The sequence below is a fragment of the Sander vitreus genome, chromosome 21 (assembly GCF_031162955.1).
Source record: "Sander vitreus isolate 19-12246 chromosome 21, sanVit1, whole genome shotgun sequence".
NCBI classification, from domain to species: domain Eukaryota; kingdom Metazoa; phylum Chordata; class Actinopteri; order Perciformes; family Percidae; genus Sander; species Sander vitreus.
In genome coordinates, this window is record NC_135875.1 from 12,771,947 (window position 1) to 12,795,794 (window position 23,848).

Below are 23,848 nucleotides of genomic sequence, written 5' to 3' on the forward strand. Positions count from 1 at the left end.
TGATAATTAACTTAGTGTCTAATCGGCTAATCGTTTCAGCTGTAGCAAACTGGTGGCCTGTATATTGTTAGGTAGTTTCATTTATAATAAAACATGGTATTTTATAAGCTAAATGTGTTTTGTGTGCAAAAAATATTAATTTTGGAAAGTAGTAACTAAAGCTGTCAGAGGAATGTAAAAAGTAGAAAGTGGCATGAAAAGAATAGACTCAAGTACCTCAAATGTGTACTTAAGTACAGTACTTTAATTTATGCTCTTTATTGATCCCCAATGGGGAAATTACACTCTGTTGTTATTACACACAGGCCTGAAATACACACACATGCTCAGGTCCTGAGTAAATGTACCTAGTTACATTCCACCGCTGATTAGGATTATGGCCATATGATGACCAACATTTTTGCTGCACTGTTCAGAGGTTTGGAAGAAGGAGGGCTTTAGTGATTGTGAAAGGAGGCAAAGACTCACCAGACATGACGTTCTGATGTAGATGATGTTCATTCTTTACACTTATGATGTCGGCTGCTTAAGCTTTCTCCTGACTATGGCAAGATTCTTACAATAATCTTTCATCCTCTTAAGAGAGGAAAAGCTTTGCCTCAGAGAGCTCCTATAGATCACAATTCATACGATGTGTGATTTTACACCACATCTTTGCAAAGGTGAAAAACTAGAAGACTTTGAGGCAACTCCTTAAAAAAAAGGAATAAGGTTTAAAAAGCCACAGGGGTCCTTAGTTCACCTTTCATATGACGTAAGGTGGCTCACATCAGACAGAGAAAAAACACATGGAATAAAATGTGGAAGTGATGGTAACCTTATGAGTATAATCTCTGTTGCAAATATGTTTCCTTTGTTGCATTTCAAGGTATTTAACTACAATTTGTGTAAGTGAAGAGTGTGATTGTCTAGGCCATGCTACAGCAGTAAGAGCATATCTCTTAGTAAGAGGGAGCCAATTGTGCCAATGTAAACCCCTCTTTTCTGACTGCTGACAGGACTGTTGATGACAGATGACATTCACTTGATTCTCAGCTTTGTGTTTGCTGCTCATTAGTATTCTGGATAACTGTTTGAGAAGCAGTAGAAACCAAAGAGTAACAGGGTCCTGATAAATGTATGGGTATTTTCTCGATAACACGTCTCGTGGAGTTCTGAATTTTATCAATGTGACCATCTGACTTTACTCTTAGACAAAACAACTCAAGTTTGAAGACGCCATAAATCAGTGGTTCACAATCTTTTTTGTCTGACATACCCCAACAGCCCAAGAGTAAATGTGTTATTATTGAACACTATTACTTATATGAAGTGGATATTGTTACAAACATGTTTATGCAGTTGAACTGTCAGTGCTAGGTCAGTTTGGTCAAACTTGCATTCATACAATTACCACTTAGAATGGCATATGCTGAACATTTCAATTATTTATCCATTAGCCTACTTTTAGCTTGTTCACCATTTATCCATGAGGCTATGCTTTTAACTTTTTTTTATTTTAGCTAAATTTTTAGCATGTTTCCATTACTTTTAGCTAAACTCTTTTTGGATCTCGATTTCAGTCATCCTTTTGTCAGATCTGAGCAAAAAAATATTAACCAGCGTCTTTTATCTATTCTCTATCTTCCCTTATTTAAACATTATCAGGAGGCACTCTTTTTATTATAGCCTAGCTGTTTTGTAATTGTGCGTTGGTAATTTAAGTTTGGTGCTACTGCTAACCAAACTAGCCACTATACTAGCTGCCTGAGGCTAATGTGTTGCTAATACAACATTCTAAATTAATTACTTTACTGTTGGGGGAACTATTACGTATTTTACTCTTTATTTTTACACTTTGGACTCTGTTTGTTAACTAGAGTTATTACTGTGCTATATTTCCCATGTGGACGTAAAGTTTAAGTGTCACTGGTGCACCCGGCGCGCACGCATTTTCACAATTGCTTACAGGAGACACTTCAAAGTCCAGCTTCGTATCTTCAGTTTTTATTAGTGTGTTTGGCTCGCTGTGTAGTTGTGCACCTACATGCATACTGTAGTTAGGGCAGAAAAAAGCTACTGAAAGCATCTATTCAAATGAAAAATGTCCATGTATGCTCAAATCTCATAAATGCAATTCTGTTTGGCAGCTGACCGTCAAACTCAGTGCTAACCAGCACCTGAGTGCATTTTTAATTGCATGCCAGTATTAATCCATCCATCCATTATACTATTAATTTACCATTTAGTAGTGACGGTTATTATAAAGTGTTACAATTACATTTTGTAGTGAGTATTTCTGTTGAACATGGTTATTACACTGGTGAGATAACAGCTGTTTATTTCATGGCAACACAAAAATATCCATCCTAGATATATATTCCTAATGTCATCAGGTGGAGAATTTCATCAAGCTTTCAGGGTTTTGAAAATAAGTTATCTTTCTCCTTGAAACACAGAGGCCCGGGGAATATCTATTAGGCCCTTAATTGATTGCAAACTCATGGTCTGAGTCACATCTCAATCTTTCCAGCTTTATCTCGCCCTGCTCTCTTCCATTCTGGCTCATTGGTGTGTACAGTGGTTCATAACATGCATGGCTGTGGCTGGTTATGTGGAGAGTGAAGAGTAATCATTTAATCATTAGACCAAGAAGGTTTTAAATAAGACCAGTGAGTTCATAAGGGCACACACAAAATAACGAGGTGTGGACGAAATAGTTTTTTCGGAGAAAGATGAACAAATGACATACAGGCATTTGCAGTTTTTCTGAATTGCTAAAACACTGAACCCCATTCTCTGAACCAAATGCTCAGCTAAACCCATTTGTTGTCACTCTTCTTGCAAAACTCTAAATACATTCTCGCTCGTTAAAACACATTTCACACTGTGATGCACTTGTGTTGCAAAATGGTTAACACGGGCAGCAAAAGTTAAACACAACTACAACATAGCTGTCATCATTTACACACAACGACTCAAAATTGTACACACACGTTTCTAGGTGATCAAACCAATTGTAGAGAATATAAGCCAGTTCAGAGTGCACAGGTGGCACAGGAGCATTGAATGTTGATGTTTGATTTTGCAGTTTCACAATATTTTTTCATGTCATATGCTTTTCATTTAATTTTCTTTGTTCTTTGGCCTTTTGCAGTCGGACTATTGTAATGTTCTACAAGTGCCTACAGCAATACAGTATACAGACATTCAATATTGTATTAATTGCATTACTTGCAGTGTACAAGATATTCACGGTACAAGTTGTGATATACTTAAGTTTTCATTGCATGTGTTTACTATATGAAATACTGTAAACATTTTTTTTCTGTAACTACATGCCCTGGACACTGTTCTCAATTTTTTGAGGTAATGTCTAATGAATGCTCTAGTATTTAGTTATCGACTGGCTGTGTGTATGAAAGCATTGTTTGATTTTGCCAGCAGAGTCCGGGGTTTTGTGAACATAGTTTTAGTTTAGTTTTGTGTTTACAGTTTTGAGAAAATGTCTTAGCAATCGAGAAAAACTGTAAAGGGAGTTAAAACAAAGTTGATATTTAATAGCGCAACGCTATATGTATTCATTTCAGTGGCTAAAAAAAGGCTGAATAATTTCTATATAGTATGAAAACGGTTTTGATCCCATAGTTTTTTGGGATGTTGCCCAGTGTGTCAGAGTTCGGCCCAGAATCCCCTCTTCTTAGCCTGTGACCTGTCATGCCTCTGGAGTCCAGGGACAACAGACCTGTCATGCCTCTGTTATTCCTGGACTCCGGTCCGGGTTTTCCCTCTATCCTCCCGGTTGACTACAAGGAAGTTGCCCATCATCAGCGCTTGCATTGCCACACCTGTTGCCACCGGTTGCCACTCTCCTCATCAGCCATAGTTTTTTTAAGCAGTGCCAGATTGTCACATCTTTCAGTGTGGATTCTAGCTTTTGCTCTTGTTCTAGTGGATTTTCCGTTTTTTTTACCTAAGCCTGTGCTTTTTTTTGTTGGACTTGGATATTGGACTTACCTTCTTGGAAACCTTTGCTTGGACCAATTGCCTACCTGCCTACCTGTGTACCGAACTCTGCCTGTTTTTGCCACTTTGGTTATTGGACTGAGCCCTGCCTGTTACCTCTGCCGTGTTTTTTTTAACTTTTTGAGTTTACACTGCCTACCAAGTTGCTCTTCCTGGCTGCCTATTACTGTGTTTACTTAATTAAAACCTACATAATCTACTCTCTGCCTCCTGTCTGCTTTTTGTTCCACAATCTCGTACCTGGCCTCACCGGGTCTGACACAGTGAGCATTTTTGTGATGTGCCTGTGGAAAGTCTATCGAACATCATGGAAGAGAGTGTGTCAGAAGGAAGGGGAAGATGTGAGAGCAAAAGTGATGAAAGAGAAGGAAAGGGGACAGTGTGAAGTGATGGGGGAGAGAGAGAGAGGACGGAGAGAAAGCTGGACTAAGAGATGAAGAGGGAAGAAGAAATAAAGGGAGAGAAAGTGATTAAAAAAAAAATTGAAAGCAACTGTTGATTATATTAGTCACAAGTCTCTGCCACAACTAACTCCAGCCCATACGGTACATCCACTCAAGCTCTGACACAGGAAGTTATATGGACTTTTTACATCCAAACTGACTGAACATGAAACATTTTACTTGTATATGCTTTTTGTCGGTATACATTGGATGTGTTTGAGTGCTTAATTGTTTTGCACTGCATTTACAGATCTCGTTCATGTGTAGTAACGCCAGAAGATAGAGATTATATGATTTGCTTGATTAATTCAATACTGTGTTTACTGATTGGGTTCTGATTTGTAGGTTTTTGGTAATGTTTTCCTTTTCACGTATAGAAAACATCATCCTTTGCCACTCTAATTAGGAATTTGGAACATCTTAGGGATCCCTGTGTTTAAATGTGCACCCTAGACCAGATGTTTCGTGAGCCAATGCCTCCATCATCATTGTAGTTTTTAATGTTTATTCCCATCAGTGACGCTAAGATACCAGCACCTTGCATAATGTAAAAATTAAATAAATAAAACATGTTATAGTCCGAAGTCCAACCAATTTGAAATGGCAGATGGAGAATTCTGTTAAACAAACGCAGATATCATATTTGTTTGTTGAGGTGTTTATGCTTGGCTTAATGCCTTTCAGTGTGCAGCTTAAACCAAAGCAGCGTGAGATCTGACATAAGGTTATGCGTTGCAGTTTTGAGTAGTGTAGATTAGGCTGTTGTTGTCACTTTTACGCTGTAGACTTTGACATTGTTCAATTTGAAATGCAGGTTTATTGAAACATATTGCAAATAATAAACCGGTGAGAAGAACTCGACATCCCAAACAGAAGTCTCTCATGTGAAATAACAAAAACTTAGTGTTCATGTAGAATCTCACTACTCACGGAGAGAAGCTGTTTAAGAAAATAGGTTTTCAAGACCTTTTAAGATTTGCTGCTAAGATAAAACAGTGTCAAATTTAAAATCTATGCATTTCTCATGCTGTGATGATCAGCCAGTATGTCATCTGCCTTCCCAGTCAGAAAGAACTACAAAGAAGAACAACATTGAAGAAGACTGAGAGATGTAAAGGGTGCTCAGTCATGCAGGCAGGACAAGTCAGCAACTGCAACATTTAACAAGCTCGTTCATTTTCTGTCTGGGAAGGCAGACTGTTAAGTAGGTGCATTTCAGTGGCAAAATGAACTCTTGTGATAGTCTTCCACAGTGTTGTGCTGCCAGTCTGTATTTCTGTTAAGTGCTAATTGATGTGCCCGTTCAAAGTGTTTGTAAACATCTGTAAATTTGAATGAATTAGAATGTCACATGAATAGATCATTAATCTCACTTTGTTTTGCTGCTATGATTGCTGTAGTACTGCTGCAGGTTTGCACATACTGTTAATGCTGAAATTCCTACTTTGCATTATTTGTTTTTTCTGTGTAAGATTTCCAAGTTGTTGGTCTGAGAACGCTTATTTTCTGTTACTTAACTTAATCCTTTTTTGGGTTGCAGGGGGCAGTAACCAATTCCAGCATGAGGCTGGGAGACATTGTGCACAGACTACCTGTTTAAACTGATACTCATATTACAAACCTGACCTCTATGTGTTTTGAATGTAGGAGGAAACTATAATGCACCCTCTGCAGCCCGATTTCATTAAAGGTCCCATGGCATGAAAACTTCACTTTCGGTTTATTTAACATTAATATGCGTTCCCCCAGCCTGCCTATGGTCCCCCAGTGGCTACAGATGGCGATGAATGTAAACCGAGCTCTGGGTATCCTGCTCTGCCTTTTAGAAAATGAAAGCTCAGATGGGCCGATCTGGAATCACCTCCTTATGACGTCATAAGGAGGAAGGTTACCTCCCCTTTCTCTGATTTGTCCGCCCAGAGAATTTGGCCCGTCCATGAGAAAGAGAGAGACATCATGGCTTGAAAACAAGCGAAGCATGGCAGTTGGTCAAGGCCACACCCCCACCCTCCACCTTGCCCCCCCTCTCTCCTCCTCAATAGCATTTAAAGCTACAGACACAGAAATGTCAATGTGATTTGGCTTATACTTTATGGTTCTCTACGGGCCACAAAATCTCTTGCACTGACTGATAGATTGTGTGTTTCGCTGGTACAGTGCTGTGCTGGTGTAAGCCATGAAAAAAGGGTGCCTCTCACAGGTCATTCAGTGATCCAGCTCAGATAACGGCAATGCCAGTCGATTGCAGGGCAGCATGAGGTCTGCTGCAAAGTGGTGGAGCTGCTTGTGCTCTGCTGATGATGCAAACAGAGCTCACCAGGAGACTGATCCATGAGCCAAGCTCCTCCATGGCCCTGGTGAGACAACCTGGGGCCAGACTGAGAGTCTGACAGCTCTGTGAATCACTGAATGGTGAAAAGGAAGAAACATCTTTAACATTGTAGTCCAGATAAATTATACAGGTTGCATAGCTAATTTCAATTGGAGACATGTTGCTTGTCATGCTGTGGTCTCCCTGCAGTCTTTAATTAGCTAGCTGGACGGACCTGGTGGGAAGAGTTTACCAGTTTTAGCATGTGAGAGCTGGCTCTGGAGCTTTGGTGCTCCATATCAAGGAGTATGTCTCCATCTCTCCACTTCTCTCCAGGGAGATACCTTTAGCTTTGATGGTACAAGAACAAAATGCATCTTGGGATGCACTTTGACCAAGCAGTAGCCTAAGGCTTCATACTGATCCACGTTATTGTTGTTCCTCAGCTGGAAGTTACTGCTGTACAGTGAACACAGCCAACCCGAATGACTATAATTAAAGGCACAAGGAGTAGGATTTGTGGTTGGGGTTTGTAAACACAACATTCAACATTGGCCCCTCCTCCCCGGCTTAATGAGGGTAACGGTGCTCACCAGCAGGCGAAAGCCAACTCCAGATTCGCTCTCGTTTTGGAAAGCTTTGTCTGCTTGGTGTTTCACCTCACTATATTTGCATTTCTTTTGGCACTGTATCTGCAATTTCCGTAGCTTCTACTTGGATGTGTGCTTACGATATGGCACCTGGTTACATACACATCAAAATAAGAAAATACAGGCAAAGGGCAGGGTCTGTGCAGGTACTACAGTCACTGTCACACACTTCTAGTGGGTAATGATTGAGTATTAGTGAGTAAGGGATGATTGAGAGGGATTTATTTATGTATAAGTTTATACATGTAGCTTTAAATAATTGTTCAAAAGAATGGTATGGTATGCCAATATGATGTGTGGTTACATCGTGATCCATACAGTCTATGATCCAGACACAACAAACCAGTTTGGGTGGCTCCCCGTGTGTTCGCTTCATCTAGTGCTCTCCTCCGTGTGTGTTCGCTTTATCCAGTGCAACGGGCAGTCTGGTGTAATAGATTTGAGAGTCGTTAAAGACTAGAAAAAGCCGACTTCCTAACTCGTTTGATTATTAAAGCTATAGCAAGCAATGGAAAATAGTTCCATATGATAGCATTTTAAATTACATCGGAGAAAACTTTTAAACAAACGCTTTATTTTCAACAGTGCACCGCCCAGCGTCTTATTTCGAGACACTCCGGCTCAAGTAAACACACGCACCCCACCGCAAGTCACGGATATGACGTCAACGCGCTACAATTCAAACTTCAGGAAACGAAAGCGTTTGGTTAGAAGACGGTTTTGTTGTTACAAACGCACTAGTGTCAGGGGATATCTGCAGTCCGCTTTATCTGTAAGTGTAAATATGTTGTATTTATCACTGCCGGTAATCTTTGTTTTCATTAATAGACAGCGTGCATGTAAAGCCATGTAGCGTTTGTTTAATAAAACGTTCAACCAAAAACAGGTGCGAGGACGTATGTAACGTTCAAGAACTGTCAATTTTATTTTTGAGAGGTCCGTTTAAAAGATGTTAGCGACAAATGTGTCTATTTTCTATCAATTTGCACTAGTAATCTGTAAAGCCGATTGCATAATTTCATATTTATGTTTATTTAATAGCACGTCTGTATGCCAGCATTTGTTTATAGTTTATTTGGGATGTTTCATAAGCCTTTACTGTTTCGAACTTTCCATTCCGTTTGATTATTTATTGTCCAATCGATTTCAGTCAATATAACTCAATACATCTGGTGAATTTAACATAAAAAAACACAAGTGAAATGTGTGTTTTCTTTGTTTTTCCTTTAGAAATCCAGATTACTTCCTTAACACCCAAGCAAGCAGCCATGACATCTAAAGGTGCCAAAGAGAGCATCGTCACCAGGTTGGGTTTCAAATCCAGCAGCTCTGGCTTCAAGGCTGAGGCAGAGCTGGAGAAAGTCAGAAAGGAGAATGCTCACCTCAGGAAAAAGATTGATGAGATGGCCAAACGACACATCAAACCACCCGACTCAGAAAAAAGCAAGCTGCTGGAGGTAAACATTTATTCTAAAGGTGCATTGAGCAATTTTAGGTTTGACTTCAGAATCCCCTGCCTGCCTGTCTTTTGCCTGTATGTTGTGTTTTCAATGTGTAGCTATATGTTATCTTATGTTGATTATTTTAGAGGATTCTTTCCCTTGAGACGCTGCGAGAGAGAAACAATCAGCAGTTGCTCGTTAAAGAGCAGGAACTTGAAACGACGAGACAGCATCTGTCAGCTAAAGGAGGAGAGGTATGTAAACAATGACACATTTCTGCAGAAATATATATGACTAATAGAAATAGATATACAGTAGATATATGTCCATCTAGACAGACAGACAGACAGATGTGGACATGCTGAGGCAACAGTTTTCTTCCCAGGCTGAGGAGATGCGTCTTTGAAAGTGCTCCTCAACTTGTGAAGATTGGTTGCACTGTTGGCATTGACTTGGTGGCATATGTATTGTTGGCAGTAGACAACTGTCAGAACGGGGGGGAAAAAAATCATACTAGAATCCCACTGAGCTGCCATAAAAACAGTGGGGGGGGAGAATAGCTTCTATCCTATTCTGACAGCTGCTCAGCTAAGTGACGTTTAGACAGCCTGCAAAAACTGCATACTAACACATGTTGTGTATGCTGTTCACTTGATATTTATAAACCAACTATCTTTCACTGTTGTGGGTCTGTGTTTTTGACACTGCTGGGTGAATCAATGCTGTCTATTTGAGGCCGTTGCTTATCCTTGTGAAATCTCTTCTATTGTTGAAGAAATTGTTGTTGTTTTTTAATTTAGGCTAGTCACAATGCCATCAGGCTAAAACTTGGAATTGGCATTCTGGTAAATGGAATATCGGCCATTTGTTTTCCCAGACGTTGTGAATGTGTAATGTGATTTAATCACACTTGCTTCTTTCTCGTTCATCAACAAAAGTGCTTTTAACCAGAGCTGCTCAGTGGGCAATGCCAGCAGACTGCTTTACTGTGTGAAGCAGATGATTGCTTGGTAGAAGAGCAAATATCCGCAGCAAACTGCCCCTGCATGAACAAAGGTTAAGCGTTGGTGTGGTTGTTGTGGAGGCTAGTCAAGGTGTTTGGTTTATTTATATTGCTGTGTATTTCAGGTGGTAGCGTCACTGCAGGCCCAGCTGGAGCAGCGGAGGAAGGAGGCCGAGCAGAGAGACGCGTTGCTCCAGAATTTGTCACAGGAGACGGGGGACCTGAAAAACCAGCTGGCCACTGTTTCTGCCCGGTGCCAGTCCCTGCAAACACAGGCGGTGGTAGGTTGACCAATTTATAGCCCCTATACCTGTATAGATGTTCTCATTAGTTAGAAAAGTTTGCACTGCAATTGAAGTTTGTCTCTTTTCCCACATAACCAGTTATCTTATTGGTAATGTGTACCCTTTTAATATTGTAGTTGGCTTTTAAATATGTCTGGACTACTTTTGCTGGCACAGGTCATTAAAAGACCAATGGTATCATGACGTTGATGATTAAAGTGCTTATTCAGTATTTTTAGTTATTGATGACTAGCCCTAGGATATTATAAATAATTGTATTACAGGAAGTGAGTGACAAAAATGTGAATGGAGAAAACTTAGATTATTAGAACTCTGTCCTCTGCCACCGGTTCTAATATCCTCTGTCTGATATTTTGTGTTTTCTCATTTTGTTATTGTGCTGATGCAGTTGACATATTTTTGTTGAACAATAATGTTTTGTGACAAATCAAATTCCAGTTTAGCGATCAATTGACTTGAGCTCCAGCAACGCTAGCGTCTGACTAACAAGACTGTGCTTTAAAGGAACATGTTAATGTATAACTTGATCAAAATTGGTATGACATTTTTAAACAACCATGGCACCTGTTTTGATCAGTAGCTATTGCACCAAACAGAAATATCATGTTACGTTTTACAGGTTCAATTTAAGTTTCAACAGAAACAGATTTTTTTTTTTTTTTTTTTTTTTTTCAGTAAAAGTGCATTGAAAGGAGACTTGTTTGGAAATGCAGGCGCAGTTGTTTCTTTTGTCCACTAGGTGGCACTGTGACACCTGATTGTTTTCCTCAGCTGCCGACATTACCTTGAAAAACTAATACATGGCACAAAATGAAACATTTTAAATGTGTTTTTTTTTTTTCCATGGTTCTCTTTTTCAGCCATCGATACCTGTACATCAACACATCACTTGTGAAAGATAAAATAACTTTGGCTAAGTGACACTTTCTCTGTAGGATTGTATGATTTTAATATTACACCTATGGTTGACACTTCCTCACAATTGTAGACTCTCCTTTCGTATCAAAAAGCAGCACTGATTTCCAGTCAAACCCTTTTAATGATTTGAACGCAGCAGGCCCTCATCAGGATTCTCCTTAGCTTCTGGAGAGGAAGATGTGGCCAAATCAAATGCTACTGGTAAATGAAATGGTAATTTGGGATATTCGGATGGCTGAAGACTCACAGATCACATACCTCGGGGTTTTTGGGGCCCATAGTGAAGCCCAATTCAAAGTTATACCTCCAATATAATGTCCCTATCAAATGTTAAAATCAGTTAAAAGCTCTTATTATAACCATGTGTTTCACATCCTTCAAAATCAGTACTTAATCGAAACAGTGTTACCAAAAACATAGTCCCTGTAGTCACATTATTGTTTCAGTTGTGGCTAAAGCCAAAACAATAGGCAGGTGTGAATAAAGAAGAAAGGAGTTTTTTTTTTTTTTTTTATATAAACACAAGGAAGATACAGATTTGTTTTCGTTCCTCATAAAGGTCACCAGAATACTGGAAATACTTAGTCTTTTGAATCTAAATGTTTTTTTCTGCTTTGGTTTTCAAGTCGCTACTTTCAGACTCAGTCGGAAAGTATTAAAATGCAGAGCATGGATACAAATGGATAGGAATACTTGGTATTTATAAACATATAGTCTCTTTTTAAAATCAGTGTCTGCAGGTGGATCTCCTTGTCTATCTATCTGTCTTTTTGGCAATGTTCCAGGGAAATTCGCAAGCCCTTGCCTTAGCTCCTTCTGCATTACTAGAAATAATCTGACCAGCTGACCCTGACCAAACCTTTCTCTCGCTCTTGGTTTCACAAAAGCGTATTTGTAGGATTAGTTTATGGGACATTTAAATCCATCTGGAAATCAGCTCATGATGATTGTCTGGGTGTGTGAGAGCTCACAGAGATGATCGTTAAGATGGCCACTGTGTTGCGAAGGGTTTGCTTGAGCTTAGGCGTTGGGTGGGATCAGACATCTCAACCTGAGGGTCAGGGTGACATAATTATGAGATGACAGACGGGTCTTCTACGGATGGATGTCGAGGAATTGGCTCTAGGGTTAGGTGCCCTGGGTAGCGTTGACAAGTCTACGTTAAAAGTAAAAGTTGTGCATAGATTGATCACTTGCTCCAGTGTGCGTGTTTTTTTCTGCGTTATTAAAAATGAAGAAGATGAATCATTTAAACCAGGAGGCCTACAAGTGATTTTAAGCCTGTGGCTGAATTGTGTTGTGGAATATTGGATTATTTTTCGATGCACAGTTTGGATTATTACAATTTGCTAATTAAAACTAATCCAACCCATTTAATTTAGAAACCAGTGTATACTGAAAATATAAGTTTATTTAGTCTTAGACTTGGGTTTATTCCAAAAATGTGTTTTTCTCTCTACAGAATGGGCAGTTGCCTCCTGCCGATTTGGCATTGGTGCAAGATCAACTGAGAGACGTGAGTTCATTCAATGATTTACTGTGTGTTTGTACGTGCCCGTTTGTAATTTTTAAGTATATACTTTCTCACTTTTGAAAAAGGCATTTGTACTATAGCTTTGTACCAAAAAAAAAAAAAAATCTAGCTCTTGTGCCATTTATTTGAAGTATTTCATTTAATTATACTCCGTTCAGGGCCAGGGAAATGAAAAGTTTTTCTGAAATTCATCATTCATTGACTAGCACCCACTTTTATGTCAATATCAATGGGTACTATCAACCAAGGACACACTGGGTATTACGTTCCAGGATAGAAGAAAACATTTTGATTATTTAATGCCACATAGTAGTTATCGATTTTAAAAACCCTCGTCACTAAACGAAGCGGTTATCTACAGGGAAAAAAAATACAGGCGTGACCTTGAATTGAACAGGTCTAATATTCAAATATGCAGAATGTAGTTTTGTGAGTGTCTGGGTTGTGCTTCTCAACGCCAGGCTCTTGAGAAGAACCAGCAGTGGCTGATGTACGACCAGCAGAGAGAGGCCTACGTCCAGTCCATCCTCGCCCGCACGCGGGAGCTGGAGCTGGAGCTGGCCCCGGCAAAGCAGCAACAAACCAAACAAGAGGCCACTTCACATGGTGAGGAATTGAATAGTAGGGCTGCACAATTTATCTTTAATCATTATCGCAACATTAACTGGCGCAATAAACATACCGCGAAACTTTGCGACAATTACCAAGACACTCGGACATTTTTTTTATCAGTAGAAAACTGCACTTTAAAATGTAACTCATTATTTTCTTTTAGTGGTGCCTTTTTATGTTCAATGATAAATTAGTTCAATAAAAGAATTTTGGAATTTTATTTTCATTTGTTTTGCAATTTGTTGTATTTTAGCAGAATACTGAAAGCAGCAGAACTGAGTAGACCTTTTATATCTGCTTATTTATCGCAAGTAATATCGTTATCGCGATATTTACCATTTTCATCATATTGTGCAGCCCTATTGAATCAGCTATTTCTCACATTCTCCACTTATTCACTACAGATGTTCATGAAATGTAAAATTAAAGTTATTACTTTGAACTTCACAAATGCTTAATTTTGTGCTCTGATGCACACAGTGTGGAACATGAAAAGGGGGAAATAAGGGGAAATTATGCAGTTTTGATTCAGATATTAGTTTTTTTTTAGCCTGTCGCCTTAAGAAGACGACTTTGAGGAGATGGGGGGGGGGAAAGGTTAGATGGGGAAATAATCCTGGAATTAAAATCATTAGTAACAACAGCAGCTCTCTGGACTGTTTGGCTTTGACTATAAATTGACAAAACTTTCTATAAATCCTCAACACAGACGATGCCAAGTACTGAAAAGTTTACATTTTTATTGCAATGAATATTTCAGATTAGCTTCTCAATTTGCTTACGAACTTTTCCACTTCTTTTGCCAGCTCCTGCCAACTCAGCAGGTCCAGAAAAGGCCGTTGAGCTGAAGAGCCACTATGAGCAGTTGCTGTTGGGGGTACAGAAAGACCTGGAGAGGCAAAAAGATCAGGTTACCCGAAGCCAGCAGGAGCTCGTTGTGCAGAGGGAACAGGTAAATGTTATAGGATTTCATTTAATTACCATTTACTCAGTTAATTTCCAGGTTTTAGGATTCCGGGTTCTGTCTAATTAAGTCATATATTCTACTTTTTGTGGCTTGTGTTGCTTGCACCTTGCAGTCTCCCTATGAAAGGGTTAGCACTGAATCTGCATGCAACTGCACTAACCCCATTACATTTCTACATTCCATGGATTTAGGCATCTTTATAATTCACTTGTCACACTGTTTTGGAGAAAGAAATACTCAAAGTGGGTCAAAAGTAGACAACGTTGTGAAACTTTGCGGGCGGGGTGGGTTTCTACGGCTGTGCAGACCTTGAAAGCTCAGGCCGAGCTGCAGTCTCAGAGGGAGCAGGTCTCCAGGCTCCAGGAGGAGATGTCGGCGCTGCAGAGCAGGTATGAGGACAAGTGCCGCGATCTGTCGTCCTTTCTGAGGCAGTACGAAGAGAAGAGCAAAGAGTTGGAGGAGGCCAAGATGCAGCTGCAGGCAGAGCGACTCGGCAACAGGTAAAGTCTGCTCTTGTTGTAGAAATCAGCGTCTGCCTGGTGCAAAGAATACATAGGCCTAGGATTTAGATAAGGCCCAACTGGAGATTAATTATTAACTTTCTTAAATTCTCATTGGTCAGCAACATAATGCCAAAAAATAGTAAAATGTTTTACTGACCTTATGCTAGGTTGACAAACACAGAGCTCAATAACTTTTATAAATGTTTTAATAATAACGGCAGAACATAGGTTTTCGAACCAGTATTTTTTAAGCACTATAGAAGTGAACCGGATTATTCCCAATATTTATGTGGATTGCAAAATACATTGGCATCCAGACATGCCGTGTGCGAAGAGAGAAAGGCGTCATCTGAGCGGTCAGACAGGATGAGAATGGAACTGGAGAATATGGACATCAGATTGGAGGAGGAGAGGAAGAGATCTGCTGAACTTCTACTGCAGGTAACACATCGCCTTCACTGTCAATAGATATCTGAGAATATTAAAATAAAATCTGATTCCAGATTTATTTGAATGGGAAATGATTTAAATGGGAATGTATTTTACTGATCATGTGGCCTCACAGGTGAATATGCTGCAGAAGTCTCTTCTGAGCCAAAATGAAGAACAGAGGAGACTCGCAGCGCTGGAGCAACAGGTAACACTGTAAATGTACTTGCAGGCACAGTTCACACAAGCAGAAATCTGTATCCAATGGTGGAAAACAAACGCTGAGGTCAGCAATTGGCGATTACACAATTTCAATGTTTGTCGTGTAGGTGGAAAATCCATCAGCTCAGAACTATTATTTTGTATGAAGCACATTGAGTTGTAACTATATTGTGAGTGACTAGTTCTAGTCATTTTTAGACATCCATACTGATCCGGCTTGTGCAATTCAAGTACAATGAGTTCACTCCTCATTTAATTTTTACCCTTCCTAAGATCCAACTCTCTGCCAAGGACTTTGAGAATGAAAAGATTGATCGTCAGAGCATGCAGCACCAGTTACATAAAGTACTGAAGGAGCTTCGCAAGGCCCGGGATCAGATTGCTAAACTGGAGTCTGCTGTAAGTGTAACTGGACATCATAACCACAAATTCATTACGTCTTTCAAAAATACAACTTCAGTCAGTTAGAAAGGTTTATGTCAAAAATGTAATAGTATTTGAATTGCAATTGAAAGTATTATTCTGCCCTTATGAGAGTTGACGATAGTTTTTTAATGCATCACTTTGGGCCAAAGCATCTGCTAAATGAATCTAATGTTTTTTGTGTTTCAGAAACAGCCAAACAGCCGTTTCTCAGAGCCCAGCTCTTACAACAACTTTGAGCGTCTTACTATCAACGACCCGCCTGGTCCGACATCTCCCTCTAAAGTCACCAACCTCCTGGACGAGAGTTTCCTGGAGTGTCCAAAGTGTCGGGCGCCCTACCCCACCAGCCGCCACAGGGAGCTCCTGGCACACATTGACTACTGCCTGGCCTGAGCTGGGGGAGAGTCTAGATCAGTGGTTCCCAGCCTGGGCATTGGGACCCCTCCTCACTCAAGGGCAAGATAGCAAAGCTGGCACACATACAATATAAGCAATTATTTCTCTTTACCGCTTAAAATGTTTTAAAATAAAAATGGGTGGGGGGGGGGCGTTAAAAAAGGTTGCGAACCACTGGACTAGATCACAAGATCCGTGAAACTTAACCCCTGCATTGTATTTTAAACACTCTCTGTCATACACTGATTCCACAAACGCAGTACTTCTGTGAGCAACAAAGGTGAGTAAAATACTGCCCCTGCTGTCATAATGATCAGTGGAAACAAATTTCTGATACATTCAATACTAGGACATAGTTGTGTTCCAAGCATGATAGTGTGCAGTTTCTATAAACAAGGTTTGTGGTAACACTGCAATAAGCTTTTTGTCTTCACTCCAGAACAGATATTCAAATAGATCTTTTGCCTCAGAGTGGGTTGAAATCCAAACAGCTGGAATACCTCAGTTATTAGTAAATGCATATCATACTTAAAATATATACATGTATGGGAATGAAGGGACATTTTTAAAATGCTGCATATTTCATCATCTTAAAACTATTTAAAAGTCTGTTTCATGCTATATGAGAGTGACAATTTTAAAAAAAGAAAAAAGTCCTGTTCTTTTTGCCCTTAGAATACCATCAGGCCAAAGATTGATCTGATCATAGTCCTTCCAAATTTCTGGGGTCTTCCTGCTTCATTCTTTTTGCGTCCGTTGCATATGTTTCAGTTTTTCTATTTCCGAAGCTCTTAGTGAATTTTATTTTTGTGTTTGATGAAATTATTTATTCTTGGGTTGTTTGTTTTTTTTATAAGTGAGGTTACTGTCTTTTTAGATGAGCGCTTTTATTTTCCGTAAATATAAGCAAAGATAATTATGTATTACTGTTCAATGTTCTGCGTTTATGATTGCCTTTTCTTGTATCATCATGGGATGTACCTTATTGTATTGTATGAAAGTTTACAAACCTGCCTAATACAGGATGTTCTATTGATTAACCAGCTGTAAACACACTGTTCCTCCACTCCTAGTTCATGTAATTCATACCTTTGGTGTTTGTGTGTAACATTTTCACTGTTCTGAAGAAAAAGAAATTACCCCTAAGCAGCGATGGTTATTTGCCATTTTGTCAGTATTGAGTTGTAGGACAAAATAATAGGGAAAAATGTCTTTGTTTAAGGTTTTTGTGTTCTTGACTACATTCATAGTCATAATTGTGGAATAAACTGGTCTGCAATGTGTTGCCTATAAATCCCCAGTTCCATTATAAAGTGTGGTGGTGTTTCTCTGTCTAGTGTGTTGCAGACAGTTGGACAAACCATGACCAACATCTTTTTCCAACCTTAACGTTTGATTTGCCTAAACCTAACTAGACCGTAAACGAACACACCATTGTCCATGTATTCTCCCCTGTTTGAGTGTAGCTCACTTCAACCTTCACTTTTAAAAGTTGGCAGCCCTGTGAGGCAGGAATGAGATTGCATGAGTTAATTCTCTTAATACTCAACTATTTAAGGAAGGGGATTAGCAAAGGTCCTCTCGGCAGGGGATAGGGGGTTAAGTTGCCCTCTTATTCCTGCTATCTTGGCAATGTGACTAGATGGACTTAAGATCGACAGACACTGCTACACTGTCATCTTTTAGATCGGTTTTGATTTTACATAACATTGTTTTAGGCCAACTTTTGTCCATTTTGTGGGTGTTTTTTGTTTTTAGTCATCTTTGTTTTATTCTAATCATGTGCTCCAAAGTTGTTTTGCCATGCACTGTACTGTACAAAAGTGTGCAATAAAGATTTAAATCTCCTTCCAACACGACAGTTCTTTGTGTACTTTTTGTCACAGAGTGTATTTCAGGGCCAAAAGTCTTTTGAACTTTTGCTCAATTACTAAACGGACTAAAATGAGCTTAGAGTGTCATGGCTTTGTGTTGTTCACTTTACTTTGATATTAAAAGAATTAGGCATTAGTGTATTCCATTTATCATCAAGCTGATGAAACGCATTCTTGTGTTCCACTTAATTAATTTTCAGCATAATCTGCAAAGTAACAACGTATTCACATAGAAAACATTTTGTCAGTTTTTGTAATCCCTTGTGATCCATTAGATTATGTGGTGCTAAAAGATGAGCTGTGAAAGAAACTGCCATGCTATCAGCTCTGTGAGGCTGATAAGAACAGTGGTGCTTTGAGCTAAATCCTTATGTCAGCATGCCAACATGCTGCTGTATAGCAGCTATAATGTTCACCTTATTCATTGAATGCTAACACTTGCTAATTAGGCGTAAACACAAAGTGCAGCTGAGGTTGATGGGAATATCATTAGTTTTGCAGGTATGTTAAGCATGTATTTGTCGCTACATGAAAAGTTAAGTAATCAAGTGATTACAATTCGTCCTGAGGCAGACATGAATGTCTTATTTGTACCAATTTTCTATTCAATGGTTGTTGAGGCATTTCACTAAAACTGCAATGAGCTGGAGAAAAGCTCAGGGGATCACCAGTCATTTGGATACATCATCTGGGACCAAGAACGTCTGTACAAAATTCCTCCAGCAGATGTTGAGATATTTCGTTGGATGAGTGAAAACTTGTACCTGCTGGTGGCACTAGATAAAAGTCAGACACAGTTTTAGATATTTACGCCCACCTATAACACAAAAAGCTTTTATATATATATAATCATTCAAGTTGTGTTAGCTGTCATCTTTTCTTTCTATTTGCACTATTAGCCATGTGAATGTGACAGTTTATAGGTCACCATTTTGAGTTTATTTTTAAAGAACACACTACATTCCCTTTTAGGATAGACAGAAAGGAAAGACAGAGAGAGGAGAGAGAACTTCAGGATTCAGTCTAAGACATGCAGAAGGGAGGGACACACTGTCCCGAAGGTGGGTGCTTCAAAAAGACATTTTCTGAGTGTCAACAGATCAGCTGCTGTCACAGAAACCTGCAGTGGAAAGATGACAAACATTTAGCTTACTACAAAAAAAACAAACACAGTATATGTCTTAAAAGATATATGATGAAAGCCTAAATGTTAACAGCTGTAATAATATTGGTGATATTAAGGCTGTTTTACTGTGCAGTTTATCATAAACAAATGACGACTTAGTTGAACTCACCAGTGTGTGCAACGCGTCTGTATTTGCCCAGCAGGCAGAGGTCCATCTTCTTCTGGTGGACGTTGCGCTGGTCCTCTGGCCTCAGACCGGTCGGATTACGAGAGAATATCATTGAGTAGCTGTCCAGGCAAGTGCCGTCAGAGTCTACTAGTCTGCAGGAGTAGTGGATGGCGTAGTTATCATAGTCAGTGTCAATCACCCAATGGTCGTCGTCTGAGAGCAGAGAAGGGAGAGTGTAAGGAGGAGAGAGAGAGAGTTTAGATTTTTTACCAAACCATCTTTTATTTGTGAACTGTTTTCTAAACTTGCGTGGTAAGTGTGAAGCCAAAAACGTCTACTACACACTGTATGTGTCAGAGGTGCTTTGATGTTTTGTATATGGCAAGTGTTTTTGTTCACAATAAATGCTACTGTTTAAGTTACAATTGAGGTAAATTTCTCTTTAACGTTAAAAAAAGATTTTACTTTTATATTTACACATGTAGACACACGTACAGAAGTACACAAGCGCTTTTTAGCTATAACTCGCACATCCCAATCCCCCATCGTCATTGACTGGTGATTGAAACTCTAGACTTTGTGCTTAGAGAATATGTGATTATCTCTCTTTCACATTGATTGTTTTCTGTGAGCATGACCACTTTGTCAACCATATATTCGAGTCGTTATTTAAAAATACACTTGTTTATTACAACAACCCTAACCAACTTAAACTATGGACCTTTGGCAGTGAGGGGTGGGGGGGTCTTTCCAACCCTCCTGTCTATGGGCCTGTTATACAAACAAAGTGCTGGAGGATAAGAGTCCCTTGACAGCATAACCAAGTCAACAGCTGATGCAAACATATGGGTAATCGTTATGGGTCATACTACAGTTGATACAAAAAAATTGAAGTTCACTTAATTAATTAATATAATAGTTAATTAGTTAATTAATAAATAACTATACTAAGCCTTAATGTGATGTCAAAGTTACACTTAATGACATTTCCTGGTAAGCATTTGGTTTGATTCATTTTTCAGGGTCACAATGAAACAAGTGCTGCAGTTGATTATTAAATTAAACAGTTCTCTAAAGGTCAACAATCCATTTTGCAATGTAATATCAGTCACTCCCAACTGACAATGCCAAAAGCTAATAATACGCTGTCTGGTCATACATTAGTTGTCTTGAATTAGTTGTCAATTTATTTCAAGTTAGGTCCTATTAGTGTTCAGGATTAAATGTCTCACAACTTACTTCCAGTCTGCAGGTAGGCTGCAGCTCCCCAGTACTTCATCCTGAACTTGGCAGGATCAGGGGTTTCCTCAAAGGTGGCCAACATGTCGGCACACATTTCCCAATTGCTAGTGGTCAAAAAGAGATGGATATTATGAAAGATCTGAGGCAAAATGGAGGAGATAAGCATACTGATATAACGATCGAACATGCTGTAAGTCGCACAAATTCAAAGTTGAAGTGGGGGGAAAGGTGAGCCTTCACAGTGAAGAACAGAACTCACTTGAGGATGATAACTCTGCCCTTAGCACTGGCAGTCATTTTGCCATCTTCTGCGATAGTATACTGGGCCACGATGTTGTCAAGTAGGAACAAACCCTCTGGGTCCTTCTTTGCTATGGCATACCAAACACCTGCATACTATGAGAAAGAAATCCAAGTGTGAGTCCACTTTACTCCTCAATTGTTATCATTAAAAGCAAATATATTCATAAACAGTCAAATTAGTATTACACAAAATCTAAACAGAAATAATATTCCAATATATCTCTAACCAATATAACCTCTGAAGATAATACGACAAAGCAGGTATAAATATGATGATAGAGATAAATAAATCTTCCAACTCACCCTGGTCTTGTCAAAGTTCTGCATGACCTGGATGTTGGCCACCTGGCAGTCCTGGGCCCAGGACAAAGCCAGCAGACAGAGGGCCACAATGTACCGCAGCATTCTACCACCACCAAAAACACTTTAAATGAAGGAATCAAGATAGCTTAAAAAACATATTTTGGAAAAGCACCAATCATTTACTTTAAAATAAAAAGCTAAAAAACAAGTCCATTGTCAATGCATACCTGTTTATCGAACGAAACGAAGTGGAGAGCTCACAGAAATCCTGTTTTATTTGTCATAGTTGTGGTCTTATATATAGAGTTGGCTAGTATTGCACAATGACTTCTGGAGATCTGAACCTCCCCTGCTCTCCCCACAGCTAGCGGGCCTTCCATTGGACAAACATTTACATAATTGCAGGCCCCAGTCATACTGATTTGTGTGTTTTGCACATTTGGCCCACCACCCCTCTGTACCCCACGCCCAAAACTGTCAGAACTGCTGAGGCTTTCTTGGTCTTATAAAAGCAACCGCTAGCAAAGCCAAGAGGACCATCTGGAACAAGCTTTACAATGCTTGTGTGGATACAAACACACTTTTATTTCACACTTAAAGGTATTTTATTTTTATTTTTTTTAAAGGTTTATTTAGATAGGGACAGATACAAAAAAACATAGATAAACTTCAACAGTCATCTGATGTATGTATCATAGTGTTTTCAGCCGAAGCTAATTCTCGACACTTGTCCCTAGTAGGGCTTTTGGTTACAAATAAAAATACAGATTTACATGATTATTAAAAATACAATAAAGATGAAATAAAAAGAAATGAAATGAAAATGGAAGGAAAGTATACAATGAGAGCACAGTGTAAAAACTAAATATGAGAGCAAGATTGTTCCCGAATTAGCCACAATTTGGTATTTTTTTTAAGTGGCTAATGTTGGGATACATTTCCGTATATTTTGTATACACACACATAGGCATAAAACTACACTTAAACATCATAAATCTAAGTGAAATGTTTTTTTGCATGCATGAACTGAACCCCCCTTTTTGTGTGAAAAAAATGGGATTGTACTAAATGCATGTTCCAGACCTTTCTCCCTTCTTATTTACCCAAAAGAACTTTTCAGTAGTTCCACCATATGATTGCATGAACTGTTAACTTAATTATGCTGTCAAGGGGCTATTTAATATCGGCCAGCACTGTTTGTATAAATGGACGACAGAGTGCTCAAGTCCACTTTAAACAGTAAATAATCAATGTGAAAGAGAGATAATCACATATTCTCTAAGCACAAAGTCTGGAGTTTCAAACACCAGTCAATGACGATGGTATAATATGCAAAGGTAGATAAAAAGGCTTGTGCACAAACACACGTGTACTTCTGTACGTGTGTCTACAAAAAAGAGAGAGAGCCCAGCCAGCTAAAGCAAATGGCTCCCATAATGATGTTGTCATGTCACTCCTGTGTACAAGAACCTCTTTATTTTCAAAAAAATAAAAACATGCTGTTTTCCCAAGAAGACCAGGGTTTAACAACAGTTACTGTAAATGTTTCTGACTTGTTTTATTCTGCTGTTCCAGGTTTGCACAGTTGAATCATAATTTACAGTACATGCAAGTTGAGAGAAATATGGTAACTACTCTCTCTAACACAGGTCTGTATTTCATCTGACTTGAATCTGCTGTGGCAGACTTTTATAAATTGATGCTGTTATTATGCACTGAGCTCATGTAGCAAGTCCTCTGAGGGCTTTGTTGAATAAAAAGAGCACAGCCAAACATCTGCAGGTTGCATAACCAAAGCCCCAGTCAGTGGAAAACAGCACAATCACTCATTTTCAGCAGAAATAATAGCAGCTGGAATTTGGCCAGAGGCAACGTTTCATAATCATGAAGATTGGCCAAGAAACTATACGTTACAGTGCCAGGCTTGTGCATGCTTTTCACATTGTGGGCTGTATAGTGGTACATGCCATGCTTTAAGCAGGAGTCAGTTTTTCATGTTGATGGGGTGTGTAACTCCATATCCCAAATGTTCCCCCTCCAAATGTGGGATTGGGCCAAAGACCTTATTGCTAAAAACACCGCTTTTGGGCTTGTACTATAAATAGGGTTTAAGTTTGGGAATTTTTCATCCATTGTCCAAATTAAGGCTTTGCACCTATGCAACACGCACTATCACATAGTTCCTCTTACAAATGAATATTTCATTTAATAATCTCAGTTTAACGCACTAGTGTTTTGGTGATATAGCCTTATGTGGTCTGTTATGACCAGTAGCTTATGCATATGGTGGCTAATGTTAGTCAATGCTAGCAAACTTAAAGTTCATATATAAGTTCAAGTTCAAAGTTTTATTGTCATATGCACAGTAAGGAAACATGTTTCCCTGTACAATGAAATTATTCCTTTGCTGTCCACAGAATGCCGAACAATGTAAAATCTACAATATATACTACAAATATACGAAATTTTTTTTTTTTTAAAAGGCAGCAAGTAAAAAATAAAGCAACAATAATAATAATAATAATAATAATAATAATAATAACAGTAAACAGTTGAGTACAGTTATAAATATAAACTCCTATAGGCTGTTTAGGAGTCTGATGGCAGCAGGAAAGAAAGAGTTCTTTAGTCTGGAGGTCCTGCATTTAACACTTCTGTACCTCCG

At 39.0% G+C, this 23,848-nt stretch overlaps 2 protein-coding genes across 4 annotated transcripts in view; one reads left to right on the forward strand and one right to left on the reverse strand.

Annotated features, from left to right (window-relative positions):
* The first annotated feature begins 8,093 nt into the window (after positions 1 to 8,093).
* The window catches only part of LOC144536296 (cone cGMP-specific 3',5'-cyclic phosphodiesterase subunit alpha'-like), a 29,024-nt gene continuing 13,269 nt past the window's right edge, over positions 8,094 to 23,848 (forward strand). Inside the window, exons 1-10 of the mRNA XM_078279357.1 lie at positions 8,094 to 8,181; positions 8,640 to 8,866; positions 8,998 to 9,105; positions 9,980 to 10,135; positions 12,540 to 12,593; positions 13,073 to 13,217; positions 14,048 to 14,175; positions 14,497 to 14,690; positions 15,011 to 15,134; positions 15,259 to 15,330. Coding sequence (XP_078135483.1) covers positions 8,678 to 8,866; positions 8,998 to 9,105; positions 9,980 to 10,135; positions 12,540 to 12,593; positions 13,073 to 13,217; positions 14,048 to 14,175; positions 14,497 to 14,690; positions 15,011 to 15,134; positions 15,259 to 15,330 — 1,170 coding nt within the window. The 5' untranslated portion in view covers positions 8,094 to 8,181; positions 8,640 to 8,677. The remainder of the gene's footprint in view (positions 8,182 to 8,639; positions 8,867 to 8,997; positions 9,106 to 9,979; positions 10,136 to 12,539; positions 12,594 to 13,072; positions 13,218 to 14,047; positions 14,176 to 14,496; positions 14,691 to 15,010; positions 15,135 to 15,258; positions 15,331 to 23,848) is intronic.
* rbp4 (retinol binding protein 4, plasma) lies at positions 18,957 to 21,517 on the reverse strand. 3 transcript variants are annotated; one of them, XM_078279050.1, is made up of 6 exons: positions 21,411 to 21,517; positions 21,184 to 21,304; positions 20,837 to 20,973; positions 20,575 to 20,681; positions 19,336 to 19,548; positions 18,957 to 19,160 (listed from the first exon to the last, which is right to left on the reverse strand). In XM_078279050.1, exons 2-6 carry the CDS (start codon positions 21,283 to 21,285, stop codon positions 19,141 to 19,143), a joined length of 579 nt encoding a protein of 192 aa, XP_078135176.1. In that variant the 5' UTR covers positions 21,286 to 21,304; positions 21,411 to 21,517; the 3' UTR covers positions 18,957 to 19,140. The 3 variants fall into 3 exon arrangements, with proteins under 3 accessions (XP_078135176.1, XP_078135178.1, XP_078135177.1); XM_078279052.1 differs by having other exon boundaries at positions 21,184 to 21,286; positions 21,411 to 21,514; XM_078279051.1 differs by having other exon boundaries at positions 21,184 to 21,328; positions 21,411 to 21,496.

Bases quoted from the DNA above. Each gene is read 5' to 3' on its own strand.
- rbp4 (XM_078279050.1), bottom strand. From the start codon at position 21,285: ATGCTGCGGTACATTGTGGCCCTCTGTCTGCTGGCTTTGTCCTGGGCC. The intron at 20,974-21,183 runs GTGAGTTGGAAG...TCTTTCTCATAG, and splicing joins AGAACTTTGACAAGACCAGG to TATGCAGGTGTTTGGTATGC. The intron at 20,682-20,836 runs GTGAGTTCTGTT...TTTGACCACTAG, and splicing joins GGCAGAGTTATCATCCTCAA to CAATTGGGAAATGTGTGCCG.